General features: G+C 39.3%; 1 protein-coding gene across 7 annotated transcripts in view; it reads right to left on the reverse strand.

Moving 5' to 3' along the window:
• The window catches only part of NTRK2 (neurotrophic receptor tyrosine kinase 2), a 203262-nt gene that overhangs the window by 114701 nt on the left and 67652 nt on the right, over positions 1-20909 (reverse strand). For 2 of the 7 annotated variants that reach the window (XM_085530321.1, XM_015849251.3), the window contains exon 12: positions 6283-6354. The exons of the other annotated variants lie outside the window; for them this stretch is intronic. In XM_085530321.1, the coding sequence (XP_085386447.1) occupies positions 6283-6354 (72 nt within the window). The remainder of the gene's footprint in view (positions 1-6282; positions 6355-20909) is intronic. 7 annotated transcript variants of the gene reach the window in all.

A 20909-nucleotide genomic window follows, 5' to 3' on the forward strand; every position in this document is an offset into this window, starting at 1 on the left:
AACCTCAGTACTACTTACAGTAAAACAAAACTTAAGAGGCTTTGAGGCTTTGCTCCTTTGTAACTCTTCAAAACACTGAAATGTTATAACAAGATTTAAATTTATTTTCCACTATCTGTAGCTTTTCTCTGATGTTTAAACTTATGCTCCACAGATAAGGATAAACTGTTTATCATTTTATGGATGCTGCCACCTGTGTGAGATTTTCAAATGTACTTAACAAAATGGGAGCCATTGACATTGGTGTTTCAGGCAGCATTCGATCTGCTGAATGGTTTGTTACATTGATCTACAAGTTCATTAAAAGGGGGGAGGGGAGAGGGAGAGAGGGTGTCAACATAATTCTACATATTTTAGTAGAAGACCCTACAGAGATGTTCTCAATGTGAAATGAGGTAATTAAACTTTTCATTTTCACACAAAAATATTTTGGGATGACAGTCCCTACATTGCCACTGAGGATTAGTTAATATTTAATCTGTTTTTAACTTGTCTGGAGTTTTTATTTTGTTTCTTTAAACAACATGATAGAAGACATGCTCATTTTCCAAGCAGCCAGTGAACAGTGAAGCAGAAAACAGATGCTCTGCTGGAATTCAGAATAAAGGGGGGCTACAAGGGGGATAGTTAAAGGTAGTTTACAGAAAATGATTTAGTTAGTTAGAATAACAAGGAATGGAGACAGTGGGTCTGGGAGAGCAGGAAGGATGCAGACAAGAGAATGTGAGAACTCCCTGATACACCTGGCAAGGAGGGGATTAGGTGTTGTAAATATCAAAAGAGGAGTTGCATCTCCCTGACGAGATGGGCGATAACAAGAGGGGGTCTGCATGATAAAGAATGTGTATCAGAATTACGGGAAATCATTGACTATGCATGAGGTGTACCTATATCTGTGTCACGGTTTTACAAGTCGGTGTGCAAGTTTGGAGGAGCTATCCGCCTTGCACCCGGCGCTGCGCAACGCTGGAATAAACATACCTGCTTTCTAACCCGTCTCTGGATTATAGAGTTTGATTCTGCAAGTCACCAGTAGAAAATGAAACATTTGCACTCTTAAGAAGAAAACACTGCATCTTTCTCAAAGATAGTCATCAACTCTTCCAGCACAGTATCCGATAGACGTTTCTTTTTGCATAACTGCTCCTGATACTGTAGTTTCTTTGCTTGCTATTGATTAGTGACAGTCAAGGATGTTAAAACCTGAGGCTCAAAACACCAGTGTTTAAAGCCAGTCAGTGCATTTATTTTATTCAGCTTCTAATCCAGGTGCAGATCAAAGTAAAAAGAGGAAGTATGAATAAGTAACTGTTCAAACTCAAAAAAACAGTAGAAACAGAAGCTTTCCATAGAAGCACAGAAAAATGCATGTTAATAGAAACCCACTTTGCAGGAAAAGGCATAACAATCAACTATCTCCACATATGCTTTAAAATATAGTTGTCTACAGGTTAGTTTACACTTCATCTGCATGTATGCCTGAGAGGTCAATCAATATATGAAGGACTCCTTTCTTAAAGCTTTCTGCAAGTACTTGAAATTCAAAGCTTTTAAGAAAAAAGGCTGTTTACCTTATGACATCCGTAGCATTTCTGTTTAATATGCTCATTGGTATGTGTAAGAGGCCATGCTTTTTACATTACTGTCTCAAAGTTTGCTGAAATGGACAAGTTCAGGCAAGTCCTGGCCAAGGTTCCAGGACTCCCTTTGTCTGAGACACACAGGAACCAAGGTTCGAGGAATCCCTTTGTTAAGGAGATGGACAAGTCCGGGAGCTACGAAAGGGAGATAAGATGCTGATTAATGGCCCTTAAGTGGTCTTTTGTGTTGGCCTATCTCAAGGAAGATGGCCATCTCTGAGGACTAATGGCCCTTAAGTGGCCTTTTGTGTTGGCCCATCTCAAGGAAGACTGCCATCTCTGTGGAAATCACAGGACTCTGACCCGAGCCTTCCCGAAATGTCTCGAAGGCTGGAAAGAAGTAGGATAAAAAGGGCATGTACAAACCCCGAATTTAGGTTTTCTGACACCAGATGCTTCACTACGGAAACAAGGAGGTTTTCCTGTCATCAGATGCCTCTCTACGTGAACGCCTGCATGCTGAAGAAGATGCCTGCATGCTGAAGAACCTTTTAGGTTTCTAGGTATCTGACCTCAGATTCTTCCACCGTTGTCCTACTGCTGCCTACTATCTCCTCTGGGATTGCTGCTCGAGACTCTGCTCCGTGGGACCTCGCTGCCCGAGACTCTGCTTCTTGAGACCTCGCTACTCTGACCATCTTCTCTGCGTTTCATTGATCTGCGGCCTGCTACTCCGCTGCTGCTCTCCCCTACGCTTATTTTGCCCCGGACCAACGTTAACAACGTGCTACGGGACGCTGCTGCATCCAGGAGGTGACTATTCCCTGCTTTAACGTAATTCTTGCTTTTTTTCTATCTTGCCTTTTTCTATCGCCTACTTTCCCTTCCCCATGTGGGAATCAAATGTTGTTTCTGCATTTAGAATAAGATAAGAATATTTTATTTCAAGGTCTCATTATATAAGTGAAGCAGTTTGTAGTTATTAGGTAGAAGTTATTAGGTACAAAGACTGCAGCTCCTGTCTGTCCAGCTGTCTGAAATAGAACTACTGATTTTTGGTGCTGGACAAAGAAGACCTGAATAATAAACGATCCAAAGAGGAGAAGTTGAAATAATTAACAATATGCCTGTATAAACTAGCAACAATGTATGTTTTAGTGTTTTGTTGTATGCATTGTAAAAATACCTAAGGATGTGCCTGAAGAGATATCGGGAAGGACTGGAATCACCCCCCCGCCCCGGGCTCTTTGTTTAACGACGATTTCTGGGACAGAATGAAAGAAGCTTTGGAGGAAATCAACATATCAATGCGATAAGAGTACCGAGACATCTTGGAAACAGAAACAGCAGGATGGCGACTGACAAGATAGCAAGTGAACTAACAAATTTCAGAATGTAATTAACAAATGCAAACCTCGGGTAAAATTGTAACCTGCAATACCCAACCAAAGGGGAGAGGGGAGGGGGAAACATATGGGAGAAAAGGTATAAAAACTGTAACATCATGTCCAAAGGCGCGCTTCTGCCATCAGGGCGCCCGCCATTGCAATCGCGAATAAAAACTGCTTTTATCAGAGATACCGTCCTGACCAAAAATTATTGAGGATATTTCCAACACCCATCCCCCTAATTTTGATATTTCGTCGCTCTCCCTTCCCCATCCCCTCAGTTGTCTATCATTTCTAATAAACTGGTCGGATCAACATTTGAATGCTCTTCTTCTTAATCTCACGCCGGGCATAACATATCAAAAGAACCTTTGCCTCACTCCTAAATTGGAGCGAGACAGTATGAACGTAACATACAGAAATGCTGCCACAGATGCTCTTTTGACAAGTGTCAGTTTACAGACACTAAAAGGAAGATCAGAGCACATGAAGGACACTGAATAATTATGTCTCACCCCTTTGAAAAACAGAATCACTTTCAACTCAGAAACCTTTCTGCTTAACTCTATCTGAATACTGAAGCCAATTCTACCACTGTTTTAGTTTGCATAATTCCAAGAATCAACATTAGCACTGCTACAGTTTTTTTGTGCATCTTTTCCTCCTTCATTTTGTGTAGACTGTAAGACCACAGGGTGAGAGATCACTGCAACACTTTGATACAACTTTGATTCAAGTATTCCTCTCCTGTTAAAAAATATTAAGATACAGGTCCCCAAATACACTCACAAATCCTAACGTCGCAGGCTAAAGAACAGACAAGCTTACAATCACTTTTTACTGAACCTTATGCACACCATGATCCTCCAAGTGTCACTTGTGACTTGCAGGTAGAGAAATAAGGCACACAGAATGGTTCCTCATGAAAATCATGGTCTGGATTTGTAGCTAAGGAAGGCCATCCCAGTGTTTGGCACACATTTCTCAGATAGGCTGAAGAATGTAAACTAAGGTCTTGCCCCTCTCCTAAGGCTACAGGAACATTTATGTCTGCCCAGATGCTTCACTAAGTTGGAATCACACTGAAGACACTGCCTGTGCCTGCCTGTGAATGCACCTGTGATTCCATGCATACACAGAAGACGGAGAAAAACTGCTCAACTCAGAACTACATAAAACAGTCTGAATCTCCTGAAGCACAGCACTTTGAGCCAGAAACAATGTGCACTTAAAATTTATCCTTGCTTTGCTTTCTTCTGTTCTCCATTTTATGCGAGCACAAAATGGACCTCCCCTTCAGAGGAGCACTCTTCACAGGACGCAGCAAGGAACAGAGGGGGAGAATGGCAATCTGGGTTGGTCTCAAGGGAAAAGGTACATCCCCTCTCTTTATATTTAAGAATACCACCTTCTGTGTCACCTTTTTGACAAAACTGAATATGTACTACATTTAATAGGCTAATTGTATATCTCCATCTGAAGACTCAGCCAATTTGTACAGGGAAAAGTAAACAGTTTTACTAAATGATACAGTATAATTATAAACTGAATTAACATGAAGTAAATTAGACATGAGTATATAATGGATACTATTTACTGGCTTATTGCCTTAACTGCTAGGAGAGGCTATTAACAAGTAAGTGAATAAGACTGTTTTCTTTTTTGAAGCTCTGTTCCTGCAACAGGTACTGGTTTTCCTATCCACATCTAACACACAGTATGCTATATGCATTTTAGATCCTTTCTAGATCCTATTTGTCTGCTTCTGCAGATGTACAACAAACCTAACTTTCCAGGCTGTGGGAACGGCGATAGAGTTAGTCTTTCCTTTCTTGTACATCTGGATCAATATCCTGTCCTGCTATCCAACCAAATAAACACACTCCCAAAGGCATTTCCATCATAAATTTTGAAGGGAACAGGATAGCATAAATTAGAATTCAGTTGACTCCACCCAGACTGGTGCTGAGGACTTGAAAAACAAAGAGGCTCAGGATACATCTCTGTCAGTAAAAAAGGAAAGGCCAAAGCCCACACTTTGGAACATGTACATCTTACTTTTTAGGCATAATTATTTCATGTATATTTTATTACAGCACCTTTTTGACCTAAGATAAATAACACTCTCCCACACAATGTTCCAGTATGGTTCCTAGGACAGCACTGGTCAAGAATTATTCACAGTACAGAGCGTGGATGAGGACATCTTTTTTGAGGGATGAGGGAGAAAAGATTTTCAAATATATGGTCATGACCTACAACTTTCCCTCAGGACCAAAGAAAATAAGCTACACCCTTTTGCTATGATGCCCACAAATGCTGATATGCTTTGCCCCAGAAGTGGTGAAATGATACAGTACATGCAAACCACACACTGTATCTTCTCCCCAGCGAGACTACTTTACAGATAATACAGAATTGAATTATTTCTGATTATCTGATGTACAATGGAGAGGAGAGGGTGAGTCAGTTAATGTGAAATGCATGCTAGTATTGTAACTGGTTAAGTAATTTTCAAAATAATTGTAACAATTTTGTTAATGTAGGACACAAAAGCCTGATACTTGTCCTGTTCTAATTATTTAGGCTTAATGCCATGAATCAATACTGATGGAATAGAAAGTAAGTTTTTTTTACATTCTCTCTGAAAAATACATTAACAGGTACTTGAGAGTTCTTGTAATTTTGTTCTTGTCTGGACTGGGAAAGAAGATGATAATTGTAAATATTAGCAAACTCAAAAACAAACAAACAAAAAACCCTACTCATCTAAAGACACAAGTCTAAACATGATTACTTGGGACTTTTTCACAGATGTAGTGCTGGGTCTGCTTACACTAAATAAATGCTCACCAAGTCCTACTTCACAATATACTTCTAATGAATGAAACAAGACAGCAAGTTATACTCTCATACTCTTATTCAGTCCATTTAGTCCAAGTCTCCATTTATTAAATATTTCCATGAAATAAAATCTTTCTCAAGGCTTGTTCAAACTCCTTAAAGAAAAAGGAGTTTAAAGTTCTATTAAAGAAATAGAACTTCCCAAATTAATACATGAACCAAAGATATAACAGTATTATTCATAATTTTGTCTTATTAACAATTTTACACCAAAATTGTATGAACTGAATATGTACATACAGGATACATGTACCCTGGAAAAAAAAATAAAATCCTCTAAACAACCACAGTATTTTATAATTACATGTGTTCTAAGAATAAATAATTCTGTAAATTCAGCAGGTATATGTAGAAACAATATAGTCTTCATTCTTTATAGGTTAGGAGTCTGAATAGCTTTATCATCTCACCTTCATTGTTGCAGTCTTTCAATGAAAGCCATATTTGATCTACCAGACCAACTCCTTTTACTTCACCATGAACTGGAATGGAATGCATTACCATTAATGCAATTTTCAGGGCTCAGTTTGCAACTGCCAGTTGTACTCTTTTTTATATTTACATTTCTTCACCAATTGTATTATCTTCTGTCCTGATCTACAGGAGAGAAAGCCCACTGTGATACTTCCAGACTCTTCTCAGTTTGCACTTTCCAGCTAATGTTCTATACCACAAGGAAGAGCTGTCACGTTAATTTACATATTTCTTTTTTTACTTGATTCTAGTAAACACAGCTTGTACGTATGTTTCAGAGCTATAGAAAATCGCATGGCTTTAAAATATTCACAGAACTGGATGCAGTACTGCAGGTGAGGTCTCACAAGAGCAGAGTAGAGGAAAGGAATCACCTCCCACCTGCACCTAATGCTCATCCTTCACACTTGATGTCTTGAAAGTTCCTTATGAAGTCAAAGACCAATCCTTAGTCATACCTCAAGGAGCACATTTTTGTTTATAGTTTTCTGCTGGGGTGTTTGCTTCTGTTGAGGATCATATATAGACCAAAATCTGGTTCATTAATAGCCAAATCAGTAACTCACTACATTAGTGAATGCTTAGAAGGCCTACTAGGAAAGCAGCTTGTTCAGGACCTGGCACTACTCTTCACTCCCAGTACTGAAATTAGCCTCTAACCAACTTACATTGCCTGAAGTTTCTCCCAGCTGCCATCTGTTGTGCCAAAGGCCTAGTGTTCTTTTGCTGTTCCTGTAATGCAGGAGGCAATGTAATGTTCTCCTCCTCTTCTAATCTGTGGTAGCTCAGCAAGAGTGATCACAGTGTATACAAAGAAACACTCTAAAATTAAAAAGCTTTGTCCCAGGTTTTTAGATACTGGTTCTAAGTACTCTCTGAAACATGAAACTATGACTTTCATATGCAAGGCAACGAATCTGTGACCAGTATGTTATGAATTCAAGGTAGGGACAAATGTATAAAAACAGAAAACAAATAAAAGCAATCACCAACCATACATCAATTTTAACAATCTGCACCAGTTACACTGCTTGAAAATTTGTGTAGTTATAGATTTGTATAAGTATGTATACACAAATACATTCCAGCACACTTTACAGGTCACCAAACAGTTTTCTCCTTGGAAATTACATTAATTTTAAAGTACTGGCCCTCCACGTGCACACACACACACAAGCAATAGAAGTAAATTTTCTATTACCAGCATGTTATGAACAGCATAAAGTCAATAGAGTATATATAACACTGATTTTGAACCATGCTAAATACTACACCAGTAGAGAGGGTAAAGTGAACTGCAGATATTCTTTGACTAGTTAAGGATTACAACCCACAGCAAATCTGGATTTATTGTGTTCAGCAAGCATGATTGATTGTGTTCTTAGTGTTCTACAATACATCTGACCTCCAAGAGCCTGATTCTGAAAATATTATGATAACTCCCTCTCAGGAGAATAAAGAGATAATGTCATAAATTTTATTTGCTGTCTTTCAGATGACATGTGTGCCCCGGTGGCACAAGTGGTAGGAATGCCGCGTTGCAACACCGGAAGCCCTGGGTTCGAATCCCCCCTGTGGCGCAAGTGGTAGAAGTGCCGCTCTGCTACACAGCGGCTCGAATCCCAGGAGGTTGGACTCGATGATCTCTAAGGTCCCTTCCAACCCGCACGAGACTATGATACTATGATACTATGACATAAAAATTACACTGGACTAACTTTTTTGGTCTAGTATATTAGACTGCTAGTAGTATGTTCAGCTCATTCTCATCAAGTGAACGTATCTCAAATATCACTTTGAAAATACACAATTTATATTTTTAGAAGTAGATAAATAATATTTAGCAATTTGATATACATGTATTTTAGCAGCCTATTCAGAAAGCAAATGGCTTGGCTGAGAGAATACTCCAGTGAGATTCCAAACAAAAGCATAATTAAGATATTCTTCTGTATCTGTGGGTGACTGCTTATGATATTTCCTAAAACAGGAAAGCTGTTTCACCATGATAAAACTTACGATCCTCATCAGAGGATCTGGGACTCTGGGACTTTTCTTCTATGCTGAACCAATTTCCTTTCCAAAGATGGAAAAAACAACAAAATAATATTTTTAAAAACTTTTTTTAAAACCTACTTCTTTTTTTTTTTTTTTTTTTTTTTTTGGTGCTGTTCCAGAGAACAAATTTCCAATTTCCAAATACACTGTGATGGATCACAACATGTACAATTTAAAAATATCCTTCACATAAAGAGAAACTATTTTCTCAAACTGAACTCAACTTTACAAATCTCGCAGAATCAAATATCTGAAATTGAATACCATTCCTTCACAGCTGAACATACTTTCCTGGCTATAACACAACCGTAGAATTACTGGGGACAGGAAGGGAGGGAAAAAGCTCCTTTCATGACTGCCAAACAGTGTGACCTGAAGCTATTCATCACCACAGCTCCCTTGCACTTGGATTAGAGTTGAACCCTCTAATGTAATAATACAGCTTTATGTCTGAGCCTGAAGATGCCAAGAGTTATTGATGACAACCTTGATTAAAACAGTAATTAAATCCTCCAGAACACACATGTGGTTGGGAAAGGGTTATAAGAAGGACAGAGACCGAGCAGCAGTTGTGACCTTGAAAGGAAAGTATTGATTGGATTTTGCCTTGTGAAAGGAAGGAGGGAAAACTGAAACCAATCATCCTGAATCATTAATGAACTCCCAATACATGCTCCTAATTCCAATTTTTTACATGTCCAAGTGGATCTTTCTTCAAGGTTCCTCAAAAACAGCACTTACAAACTATTCATTAAAAGAAATTTCACATTCACTCTAGACAACATGATCTACATTTAGGCAACAAAACAAAAGATGTCCCTTTTTCTAAATTTTGGGCTATGTACGATATATAATGTGTTATATATATCTTTATATGCACACACATAGTTCTGTGTTTATATAAGTTATGTTTATTACAGTAAGCAAGCAAAAAATGCAGTTGATTGTTCATACCACCACTTGGTCTTTCTTGGTACCCACTGATGCAGAACAGGAATTTTCAGTCTCTGGATCTTTCCTAGGGTTGAAAGGTAATTGCGCACGCTTTTTATGATGAGTAAACATTTAGCTCTAAAAGGAAAATGTTTTGGTGGTTTTTTTTCCTGCACAGAAAGGAATGATGAAATACATTTAAATGAGAAGTAGTAATTTATATGGCAGAAATAGACCAAGAAACTACCTCTTTGTGTTGTTTAAGTACTACGGGGGTAAAATGGGAAGAAGAAAGCTAACAAATAGATAAGATGTTGGAAGGTGTATGATAATTTTCTCTAAATATATCTTACATTTCACTACGTCCTCATTCTGACTGAATTTTTCCTCCTCAATGATATTTTTCATTTTTCTTGTAAAGTTTCCATTCCTACAAGTTACTTCAAACAGCTTTCAATTGGATATCTAGTTATTGTGCTACTTACTACAACACAGAGAAAGCTTCATCTTTTCATCTTGGCTCACTTAACACTCCTACTGCAAATAACTATCTACATATTAATTATTAGTTATTCTTCAGATAAATAATAACTTCTGTAATTAAGCTTACAGAACTGCTCTTCTGATTTCAAAAAGCTTTTATTTAAAAAAAAAAAATCAACCATTCTAAGAAACTGGATAAACATCAAGCCAAGATTTTTCTAAAAACATGATCAGCCCAAGAGAACATGAAGAAAAACATCAAACAGCCAAATGACCACCAATGACATACCCTTGGAAATACCCTGGTCAGCAGAGATAGGTACACTAACAAGGTGCAAGGATGAAAAGACTTCTTCTATTTGTCATCCACTGCATGAAGAAACAAATACAACAACTTCTTTTCCCACTGCTACATGGCAATGCAAAAGTCCACAGGTTGTATCTGCACAGAGGAGTGCTCAGTGCTGTCAAAGACAGTAAGCTCATGGATGTAAGAAATGGGTTATTTTTAAAGAGTCTTCTGGTTTCCATTTCAGCAGCCTATTTAATTACCAGCATTTTCACTTTCTAGAGATTAAAAATCTTCCTTAAAAGATTCCTTAAGAATCACTGCTTTAGAAACTGATACTTCCACTACCCTCTTTTTTTGAAGGACAAAACATTAGCACTGCCAAAGTTTGAGAATAACTACTAGCAGTATTAAAGTTAATTTTGGTAACTTGTATACAAATAGGTCAGCAAAATCCATTGCAGTAATACTGATATTAGTATTGTAAAATAAAATGGTAACAATTATTTTACTAAAAATATATAGGCCAATAAAAATTCTGAATTGCAGAATTACAGTCAAAAGGAGATTATACCTTTTTCCCTGTATTCTGAAACACAACAGTCGTGCTCACCAGGGAAATTTACATTTTTTGTATGCCATTGAAAATACTTCCAAAAAAGAGTTAAAGGATTATCAGTAAAGAACAAGCAGGTCTGGGAATAAAAAGGACATTTACTTAAGTAAGAGTGAAAGAGATGCGCTGTGGATTACAGTGACAAGCTACAGATGAAAGAAAGTTTGAAAACCTACATTATAACAAAACCAGAAACCAATAGACTTACTTAAAAATTGCAGTGCGACCACATGGTAAATTGAGAAAGAACTTTGCAGTTGGTAGACCGAGGGCAAAATTCTCCTCTTTCATTCATGCTGTAAGTGCCCTACCTGTAAAGTAATTCACAGTGCTTATCCTGCACCAATCTAGAGCTCCTGTTTCCACGAGTGTTGTTTCCATGCTGAAAAAGCAATAGGATGTAGAAACCAGGCTAGTACAAACAGGTTTGCTCTTGCTACTGGCCAAGCTCTGCAGCAGTTGTCACAACAATAGAGTCTGTTGCTCAGCTTTAAGAAGGCTAATCAGGTATTCCTATGCATACAAATATTTGCACAGTGTGGATGGGAGAGGCCTTATTTTTCTGCTTCAGTCCTAGTTTTAGTTGCACACACACTGAACATCACCATATTCCTTGAAATACCCCAAGGAAGCCTGTCCACTGCCCACTTACTGCATTCTTTGAAGTGTTCACATCCAATCTTGAGACCACGTGATCAGGACAGGTCAGATTAAGAAAACCTCTGCAAACAGAGGTGTCCTGGCTAGTGGTCAGACTGCCAACATGTTCTTTATAGAGCTTTTCAGAACAAACTTTCATATCTTAACTTGCAACAGCTGTGGCACAAGAAAATTATTCCTTGGCCCTGCCAGTTCAATTTTCAGTATTCCTCTTGAACTGAGGTTTAATCTTTTTATTTGCTTTGTTTACTTTAAAATGTGTACAGGAACTCATGGCTATATGGATGCACCATGAAGCACAACAAAAGACAGCTGACTGTGAGACTTTTAGAAGAAGGACATCGTATTCCAACAGAATATGTGTGCCTCCAGTGGTGCAGTGGTTAAGGACGCCACTTTGCAACACCAGAGACCCGGGTTCGAATCCCCCCTGTGGCGCAAGTGGTAGAAGTGCCTCTCTGCTACACAGGAGGATCAAATCCTGGGGGTTGGACTCGATGATCTCTAAGGTCCCTTCCAACCCGCACGAGTGATACTGTGAGAAACACAGTTCTTTTCCTACTATTTCAAAATAGTATCATGGGTACCTTCTGGTACCACATTTCACACTAACAAAGAAACTCTACTCACACAATTCCATTGATCACAAGATCTTGAATTCAGGTTGACAACGGATTGTGAAAAGATCCAGCTTCCCGGGATTTTACTCTGCTGCTCCTAGTACCAGCTGACCAGTTACTATGACTAGTTTGACAACCTCTGCAAGACATCTCTGAGGGATGTACTCCCAGTACTCACCCGATCTAGAACAAATTTAGATTGTGCTGGGATTCATTATCTGCTCTTTTTCTGACTGACAGTTCATCAGAGTAGATACTTTCCAAAGGTCTGCACCATCCCCTTTCAACTGTCTTGCTATTTCATTGGTGAGGATTATCATTCACTTCCTTTCCTCATTCACATGCCTGCCATTTTTTTACCACCTTTTCAAAGCCAGGCTGGGGCCACCCAAACCCTTCCAGACAGACAGAACTCACAGTAACCATCTGTCATCCCTCCAGCTGATGGAATTTAGTCCCAATTGTGACATCACAATTAAATGTTGCATCTTCAGTCCTAGCAACTACTCCACAATTTCTTGCTCCTGTCTTAATTCTTTCTCCAGTTTCTTTCTCCTCAGAATATATTCAATCTTACTAGTATGAAAATGAAGAAGGTGTGATTTTTCACTTCTTTAGTATGCCTTCCATTAGCTATATCACAGTCTTCTACTTTTTTTCTCCTATCACAGTTTAGGAAACTTCCTGCTTTCTCACTTCTAGTCTTCTCACTTGCCCCACAGATTTCCCACTCCTAGTTTCCTTTAACCTAGTTTTCAAATCCTTCCTTACATTTCTCTATCATTTCTCAATTTGTCTAACTTTTTCCCATAATCAAGACAGACTTTTTCCCTTTAAAAAAAAAAAAAAAAGAAAAAACAAATGTCATCTGTCACTCAAACTATTACTTCTGTTTCTCATTGATCTCACTGAAGAGGGTTCACCTGGCATTATTGTTGGCCTACTAGCCCTTTGGCGATGATCATCCTGGTCTGGAGGCATTACTTTACTCCATGTAGTCCTGACTTTTGACAGCACTTCCTACTTGCCCTGCACAACATCATTCACTTTCTGTGCTAGGAGTTTTGCATGAATTGTGGTTTAGACCTGTTTTTCCAATCCAAACTATTCCACTTCTCTACAAAATGATTACCGAATTCCTTACAGTAAAGAAAATGAAATTATTTTCACAATCCAGTGGTCAAGGTGATGTTAGTACAAGGAATCTACAATGACATTTAGTTCTGCCAAAGACAGACTAAGATCTACACAGAAAACTACAAAACATTATTTTGTAGAAAAGAAAAAACAAATATGTTTAATTTGGCTGCAGGAATCATGCAAATCCATGCAAAATTAATTCCAGCTCACTTTGCTTGTCTTTCCATCTTTAACATTTTAAACATGTTTTTCATGATTAGCAGCCTTTTTTTAATTAAATGAAAAAACAGAAATGTGTCAGATGTACAACTGTATTTGAAGATGTGAATCATAGCCAGTGAAGCCATGAAGTATTTCAAAAATGGATGGATTTGTATGTGGATTTTTTAAAAAATATTTATTTATTTATTTATTTATTTTTGTATAAGTGATTATACTATGAATATACTGCACACACAAAAATATTGAAACTAAAAAGTTCTGTTAAGGAAAGCAGAAAACTTTCAGCCACACTTGGGAAGGTAATTATCTGCAGACTGATGGCAGGTTACATACCAAACCAAAAATGTCTGACATATATAATCATGAATATGAACAAGGACATGAGCATGATTGCTCATGAACACCTCTGTCTGAACGAAAAGCATTTGGTCTATTGCCCGTGTTCGTAACTACCACTAAACACATTAAGTTTTCTCACTGGCATCAGCAAAGTATCTTTTGCTATACTTATAAATGTATTTATTATTCCGCAGTGCTGACAGGTTTATATATACTGCATCTTAGGGTACCCTCTAAAATTTCAGTTCCACTTCTCCATAAACATTTTCTAGACAAGGCTCACGTAGGAGAGTTGTCCTGATCTACATCCTGCCCCACACAGGTTCAGGAGAGACCTTATTAGCTGATGCTCCTTGCTGATATCTACTTTGTGAGTTTTGCTGCAGAAGCAATGTTCCAGCAATACACTGATATTTCATCCCTGATTTAAGAAGCTATTTAAGAATCACTCTAACGTGATTCTCATCTCTCATCCAGAGTGCAGTGTGTTACAATGCCAAGTTGATTGAGGAGCTAAAGTCCAAGATTAAGTTTCACCTATTCTCTGTGAGGGTTTAGTTTCCCATGTTACTATAAAGATACTTCCCTAGATGCTCAGAGAAGCAGACACAACCAACCACAAGAACTCTGCCTACCACACTTCTCTCCCTAAAGAGATTCTCACCCCATCAACAAAAATGAGACCAATTCCCATCTTCACTTCCTAACTGGTGGACTAGTACAAAGGGGTCATTGTGTAAAAAAAGTCAAGCTCACTGACCTTTTTTTAAAAACGAAGGATGCCATCAGCATACCAACATCTTTAGATCTCAAGCATGCATTCTGTGTAGCCCATTTCCACTTCCCCCTCGCTATTGAACAAGGACAGGACTTCAGTTTTAAACATTAGCAAGACAGATCTTTGACTAGGTAGCATAATAAACAATGGATTCTGAACTCTGCACTGTAACTGAGGTTTTTCTGGGGTTTTTTTGTTTTGTTTTGTTTTTTTTCCCCTGAAAAGAAGACAAACCAGTGATCAAGTTTTTAAACTGAAATTCTGAACTGGTTTAAAATAAAATATTCTCATAACATTGCTCACTGTCCTGAATATTTCCCCGGGACTGTAACAGAGGAGAAAGGTTAACAGTTCTAAGCTGCAATTGAATGAAGTGGAAAACCACAGGATATCTAACTAGCTGACTTTGAAGTATCTAATGAAGGTTAGGACACCTGGGAACCTTCCAGCCTCTGCATGTCCTACAGGAATACACAGACCTGAGGTCAGGAGCTGTTTAAAGACATCAGAGGGAGAAGCAGAAGACACAGACTATCTCAGGTCTCTCAGTGGACAGATGCTCTCAGGACAGCATGGTATAACAGCCTAAAAGCATGATGTTCTGCATTTTCTCTTTTCACTAGCTATGATGCTCCTCTTGTGCATGTCACATATACTGTGGCATGCATCATGTGTATAGGCTGCTTTTCAAAGGACTACAAGGAAAAACATTTCTTCTGGTTCCTCTGCACTCATGCTAAATTATCTGGTGAATTACAGATATTTTACACTAAATCAGGTCTAAACAACCCCAAACCACAACTTTGCTAAAATAAAACCAGGCACACTTATTTTATACTCTTCTTCATAAGAGCAATAAAACACTTAAGGAACAGAGAGAAAGAATATAATTCTGTCCTTGCCCACCTGTCTGTGAGTGATAAGCACAAGAATGCCAGAACAGCCATGTCAACCCATCCAAATAGCTCTTTCCCTGCCTCTGACAGGAACCAGAAGTGTCTGCCTAAGGGATCACAGAAGCACAAAGCAAGTGCACAGTCACATTTATCCATAGTAACTTTGCAGCCCAAAGCCTTCATGTGCCAGAGGCAATGTCTTTGTGCTTAAAAGCTGTATCACTCAGACTCAGACCCTCTGTGCCATTTGCCTGGGATTTACCATATCACTGGCAGGTTGTATGAATACTTCTGATGGCAGGAGTTTGCCTGGAGCATGCAGGCAGACTCCAGTGCAAGAGCAGCTGCAAAGCACAACATTCAGACATCAAAAGGAGTTACTCTACCTGCCTAGCCAGTAAGCCAGCACTCAGAAGCACAGAGGGAAAAATAGCAGTGCAGAATATCTACTCATCTGCAAGATGAGTGAGGGCTCTGAAAGCTCACAGGAATACCCTAAGAGAATGACACTGATCAGAAATCTCTACTGGTATACCCGCAAACACAGAAGCTGGCTGCCTGTTTCAGTTTGACTCTTGAATAGCTACAGTGTGGGAGACATTCAACAAAAGAACAACTACATCAGAGCCAGCTGAGGACAAGCTGCTTTAAGTCATGGGAAAAGGACAGATAACAGAGCAGAGAATGCAGGGGGTACATTACAGAGTTCCTTTCCAAATCAATTTAAGGAAGCTAAGAAATTCTGGTTCAGGTATCAAATCTGAAACAAGTATTTCTGTGAGGTGCATTCTTGCTGCTGCCTACTAATGAAAATCATAGCAGTGCAATTCTTGAAAATGCACAAACATGCAGAGACTAGGCCACAGACTGTTCTTGGAAGACTTTGGGCATCATTGGTTTCATCTGTGGCCACCAACTCATTTTTCTGGATGCTCCCAGGTAAAATGAAAGGCTTTTGGAACTCACTGATTTTAAAAGAGAATTTCTGTGCTTTCACTGCTTACCATTTCTTCTGCCCAGAACCCAAGTTAAAACTTCAGCTTGAAAATGTCATGTGGTCTCCATGATGGGGCTGGAGACAACTTTAATGGCATCAGCGTTCCTCACCAGACTGATGATAGAGAAACTCCTCCAGTGGCAAAAGCTTCCCTGCACAAAAGATGCTGAGACCCATCTTTCCTGTTACTCAGTGAGGGTGATGTGTTTAAAACACAAAATGAATCTGAGGGAAAAATCCCGGTTCTAACTTTTCAGGCACAGCTAACATTCAGAGAAGAAAAGAAAAAGAGAGGCTGGCAGAAGCAAAAGGACCACAGTCAGACTAGCTGGCCAAACTGCCAGGAGTAAGTGAAATACTCTACAACTTGTCAGAAGCATCAGAAGAACTCTGTAAAAATAATATTTCTTAGATGTTTGCGCTATTCCACTCAAAATTCAGCTAAGTGTATACAGGGTGTTCAGTTATACTAGGAAGCTAAGTAACTGTGGCATTCACCTTTAAAACTAAGAATGAAACACATCTAGAATCTGGAACTAGTAATAGTTCTTGAACTGCTACTTTTGTCCATTTCACTTTATGATAAAAGACACCATTCCCAGCAATCCTTCCCACCCCGCCCCCCTCCACACATACACATGTACCCACTTCTTTAGGAAGCTTCTAAAATCAAATAAAACAAAATGGTAAGATTCCCATCTCCTCCTTATCAACCTTTTTAAAAATGAAAAATAAAAAATAAAAAATCTCTGAGAAGTAAAGCTGATCTTGTTAGATCTCATTTCTCATTTCCACTCAGGTACTGTCAGTTCTTCCCAGTTTCTGACACTAGCAAATTGAACAGTCTTCAAAAGGACAGTGCAGGGCAAAGGACAAATAGAAGAACAAATGCCTAGTGTTAGAGGCACTGAGAGAGTGATAGGTTATATAATAGTCACATTCCAGTAGTGTGCAACACTGGGAAGGAGGCACCTTAGTCCCTGGTGACCTGCAAAAGCAGTCCCCACCTCCAGTCTCCACTCTCCAGCTTTATTATTGTCATGATTTTGCAATTTTGTAATTTTGCTATCAGTATTCCACATCATAACATCATGTAAAGTATGGATACTTCTATTGAATGTGCAGTCCACAGAAGAAGACTACATATCCCAGAGAACAACAGGGGTAATAATAAGTCACAGGACCAGGAAGCTATATAATCTCGTTCCCAGGCTGGAGTGCCCTCCTTCTTCTCTCGAACTTCTCGGAGAGTGGGAAGTGTTCCAGCCGTGTCGCCTAGAGTTCACAGTAGGCCTCTCGGTTTTCGGGGACTCTCTCTCTCTCTGTTTGTTCGATTTGTTAGCCTCAATTATATTATATTGTGTTTACTTGTATTTCGTTATCATATTTAGTAAAATAAGTTTTTCCTCCTTAGATTGCCACTGTTTTTATCCCATTGCCCTTTTCCCCCTCCTTTCCGGGCCCCGGGGGGGGAGGGGGGGGGGGGCATGGGGTGGCTTCCCCTGTCACGGGCATAGGTAAATCTAAGTAACCCGTGACAATAACAAATAAAAAACCTTTAACAGCTATAGATACCTGTGACATTCATGATCAAGATCCACAAGAAGAAACTGTACTGCCAGCCCACAGTGGATATCATACATAGAAAGGATGAGTGGTTGTAGTGAATGAATCCCTGTTAAAAGGCAATGAAGTCCCCTCTGCCAACTTGACAGGGAGTTTCAAGGGATATGCTGCCTCTCACATACCAAGATCTAGGACATTGCCAAGACTTTGCCAGAGTTTGTCTGGAGGACAGTCTACTGTTCATTGTATTCACTGTTGATTTTTCTTGCAGGCAAGAATGACACTGCATGCCCAAACATGGGAAAAATCAAGGAAGACCATAAAGTCCTGGGAGTCCAAAAGAATAACAAGAATAACTTATATGTATAAAATATAAAAGAATATAAACAAATATAAAAGAATAATTTATCCTGGAAGTTATCTCCAAGCAAGTAAAAGAAAAGATTATTGGGGTTAGTCAACACAAATTTGCCAATGAGAAATCATGCTTAACCAATCAGGCAGCCTTCTACAGTGCCCCAAGTGGCTGGATAGATGAGCAATGGATGAAATGAACATTGATTCCAACAAGGATTTTGGTGCTGTCTCCCATAACATCCTTGTAGGTAAGCTTAGGAAGTGTGGAATATATGAGCAGATAGTGAGGTGGACTGACAACTGCCTTACTGGCAGAGCTCAGAGGACTGTGATCAGCAGCACAGAGCCTAGTTGGAGGCCTGCAGACATCAGTGTTCCCAGCTGCAGTCTTTTTCAACATCTTCATCAGTGAGTTGGATGAAGGTATAGAGCACACCCTTTGCTGATGATGCAAAGCTGGGAGGAGTGGCTGATACACAAGAAGGCCATTCAGTGAGACCTGGAAAGACTGGAGGAGTGGGCACAGAGGAACCTTATGACGTTCAACAAGAGCAAGTGCAGAGGAGAATAACCATATGCACCAATACAGGTTAGGTGTTGACTTGCTGGAAAGAAACTCTGCTAAGAAGGACCTGAGTGTCCTGGTGGACAACAGGTTGGCCAGGAGCCAGGAGTGTCCCCTTGTGGTCAAGAAAGCCAGTGATATCCTGAGGTGCATTAAAAGTGTGGCCAACAAGGCAAGGTAGGTAATCCCCCTCCTCTGCCCTGCCACAGTGGGGTCACATCTGGAGTACTACATCAAGTTCTGGGATCCCCAGTTCAATAAAGTCAGGAAACTGCTGGTGAGAGTCCAGTGGAGGACCACAAAGAAGATGAGGGGGATGTTCAGCCTGGAGAAGACTAAAGGGGGATCATACCAGTGTTTATAAATATATAAAGGGTGGGTGTCAAGTGGATAGGGCTAGATAGTTGGGGGTGCTCAGTGACAGGCCAAGAGGTAATGGACATAAACTGGAATGCAGGACATTCCTCATGAACATGACAAAAAACTTTTTTACTGTGAGGTGACAGAGCACTGGAACAGGCATCCCAGAGAGGCTGTGGAGAATCCTCAAAGTACTCTACACTTGCCTGGATGTTTTCTTGTGCAACCTACTGCAGGGAACCTGCTTTAGCAGGGGGTCGGACTAGCTGATCTCCAGAAGTCCCCTTCCAGCCTCTACAATTCCACAATTCTATGAGACACTTCTGTTTAAAGAGGCAATTCTGACTTGTATTTACACCTTTTGCAACAGCCTAGAAGTCTATGTAAAAACAGGGAATTACTTTTCTACTTGTTTTTTTTCACTCATTTATGGAGAGAAAAGGCATTATGTATTTTTCTGATCCTTAAAGTGGAACATAATCCATGCTGCTGTCTGAGTATAGCCACAGTCTTAGAAATAAATAAAAGTAAAAGGTTAAAACAGCGCCCATGTGAAACAGGGAGACATACTTACGTCACACAAGCGAGGAAGCACAGGAGAGGTACCATATCTTCTGTAAGAGAACTGCGAACAGCTATGAGTCATTTGGAGAATGTGTGTTCAACTACCCATAAAGAAAACATCTTGGGGAATTCACAGGTTGCAGTGCTGAGGCTGTGTCAAGAACGAAAACACAAACCTGCTCCTAGCCTGAAGATATTCTTGGAAATGATAAACGTATATGGGTTTATGTTGGTGGGTGGGCACTTCTGTGTGAAAAAGAAATACAAAAAGGACCCATTCATTCAAATAAAACAATCTTATTTGAACTTTTGCCCAGAACTGAAACAAAAATAAAGTTTTCTTTTTGCTAGATAATCAAGTAGCTTGGCTACCTTTTGTCTATATTTTTCTCTTTATGCTTCTCAATTTCTTCCTAAGCAGCAACAGCATTGCTACAACATTTTTACAGCATTTCTTGATCATTCTGAGAAAAGAAGTGTTATGAATCTTGCAAAAAAGGAAAAACCTGTTTTTAATGCTTTTTCCAAATACTCATGCTCTAAGAGTACAGTGCTATGAGAATATACAAACCAAAGGCACTATCAGGTGCATTAAGGAAGAAAATTCATAAAAAGTTACTCTTGTGTGTTCTTGCAAGATCAGACAAGAAAGAACAAGTAGTTAGCCCAGTTTGGGGAAAGTCCAAATAATTATAAAAAAACTTGAAAAATAGTATGCATACTCTGAGTAGTTTTTGCTTGTGTGGCTCTTCTAGACACACATTTACCTGGAAGAGTACTGTTTTTTTTTTTGTAATTTCATCCATGCTACTTTAAAGGACACAGCTCCACTGCAGGAAGCAGAACAATAGCAGCAGCAGAGACCTAGAGCACAGTGTGCTGTGCAAAACAGTCTCTGAGCTCATGGTGAATCTTTCCCTGTGGTGTGAAACTCAATACCAAAAGCTTTTACAGGACTGAAACAAAAAAGGCACTCCAACTGCACTCAGCATCTGCTAACAGAATTCATAAGCAGCTAGTGTCAACAGGAATTAAAAAATACAACATTATGAACCAGGTAATTAGAACATTATCTACTATTCAGGACAAGCTCAGGGATTCCAAACTTCAAAGGGAAAAA

Source organism: Coturnix japonica, chromosome Z (assembly GCF_054131305.1).
Source record: "Coturnix japonica strain WE chromosome Z, WE-NBRP24, whole genome shotgun sequence".
In the NCBI taxonomy this organism is placed as follows: Eukaryota; Metazoa; Chordata; class Aves; order Galliformes; family Phasianidae; genus Coturnix; species Coturnix japonica.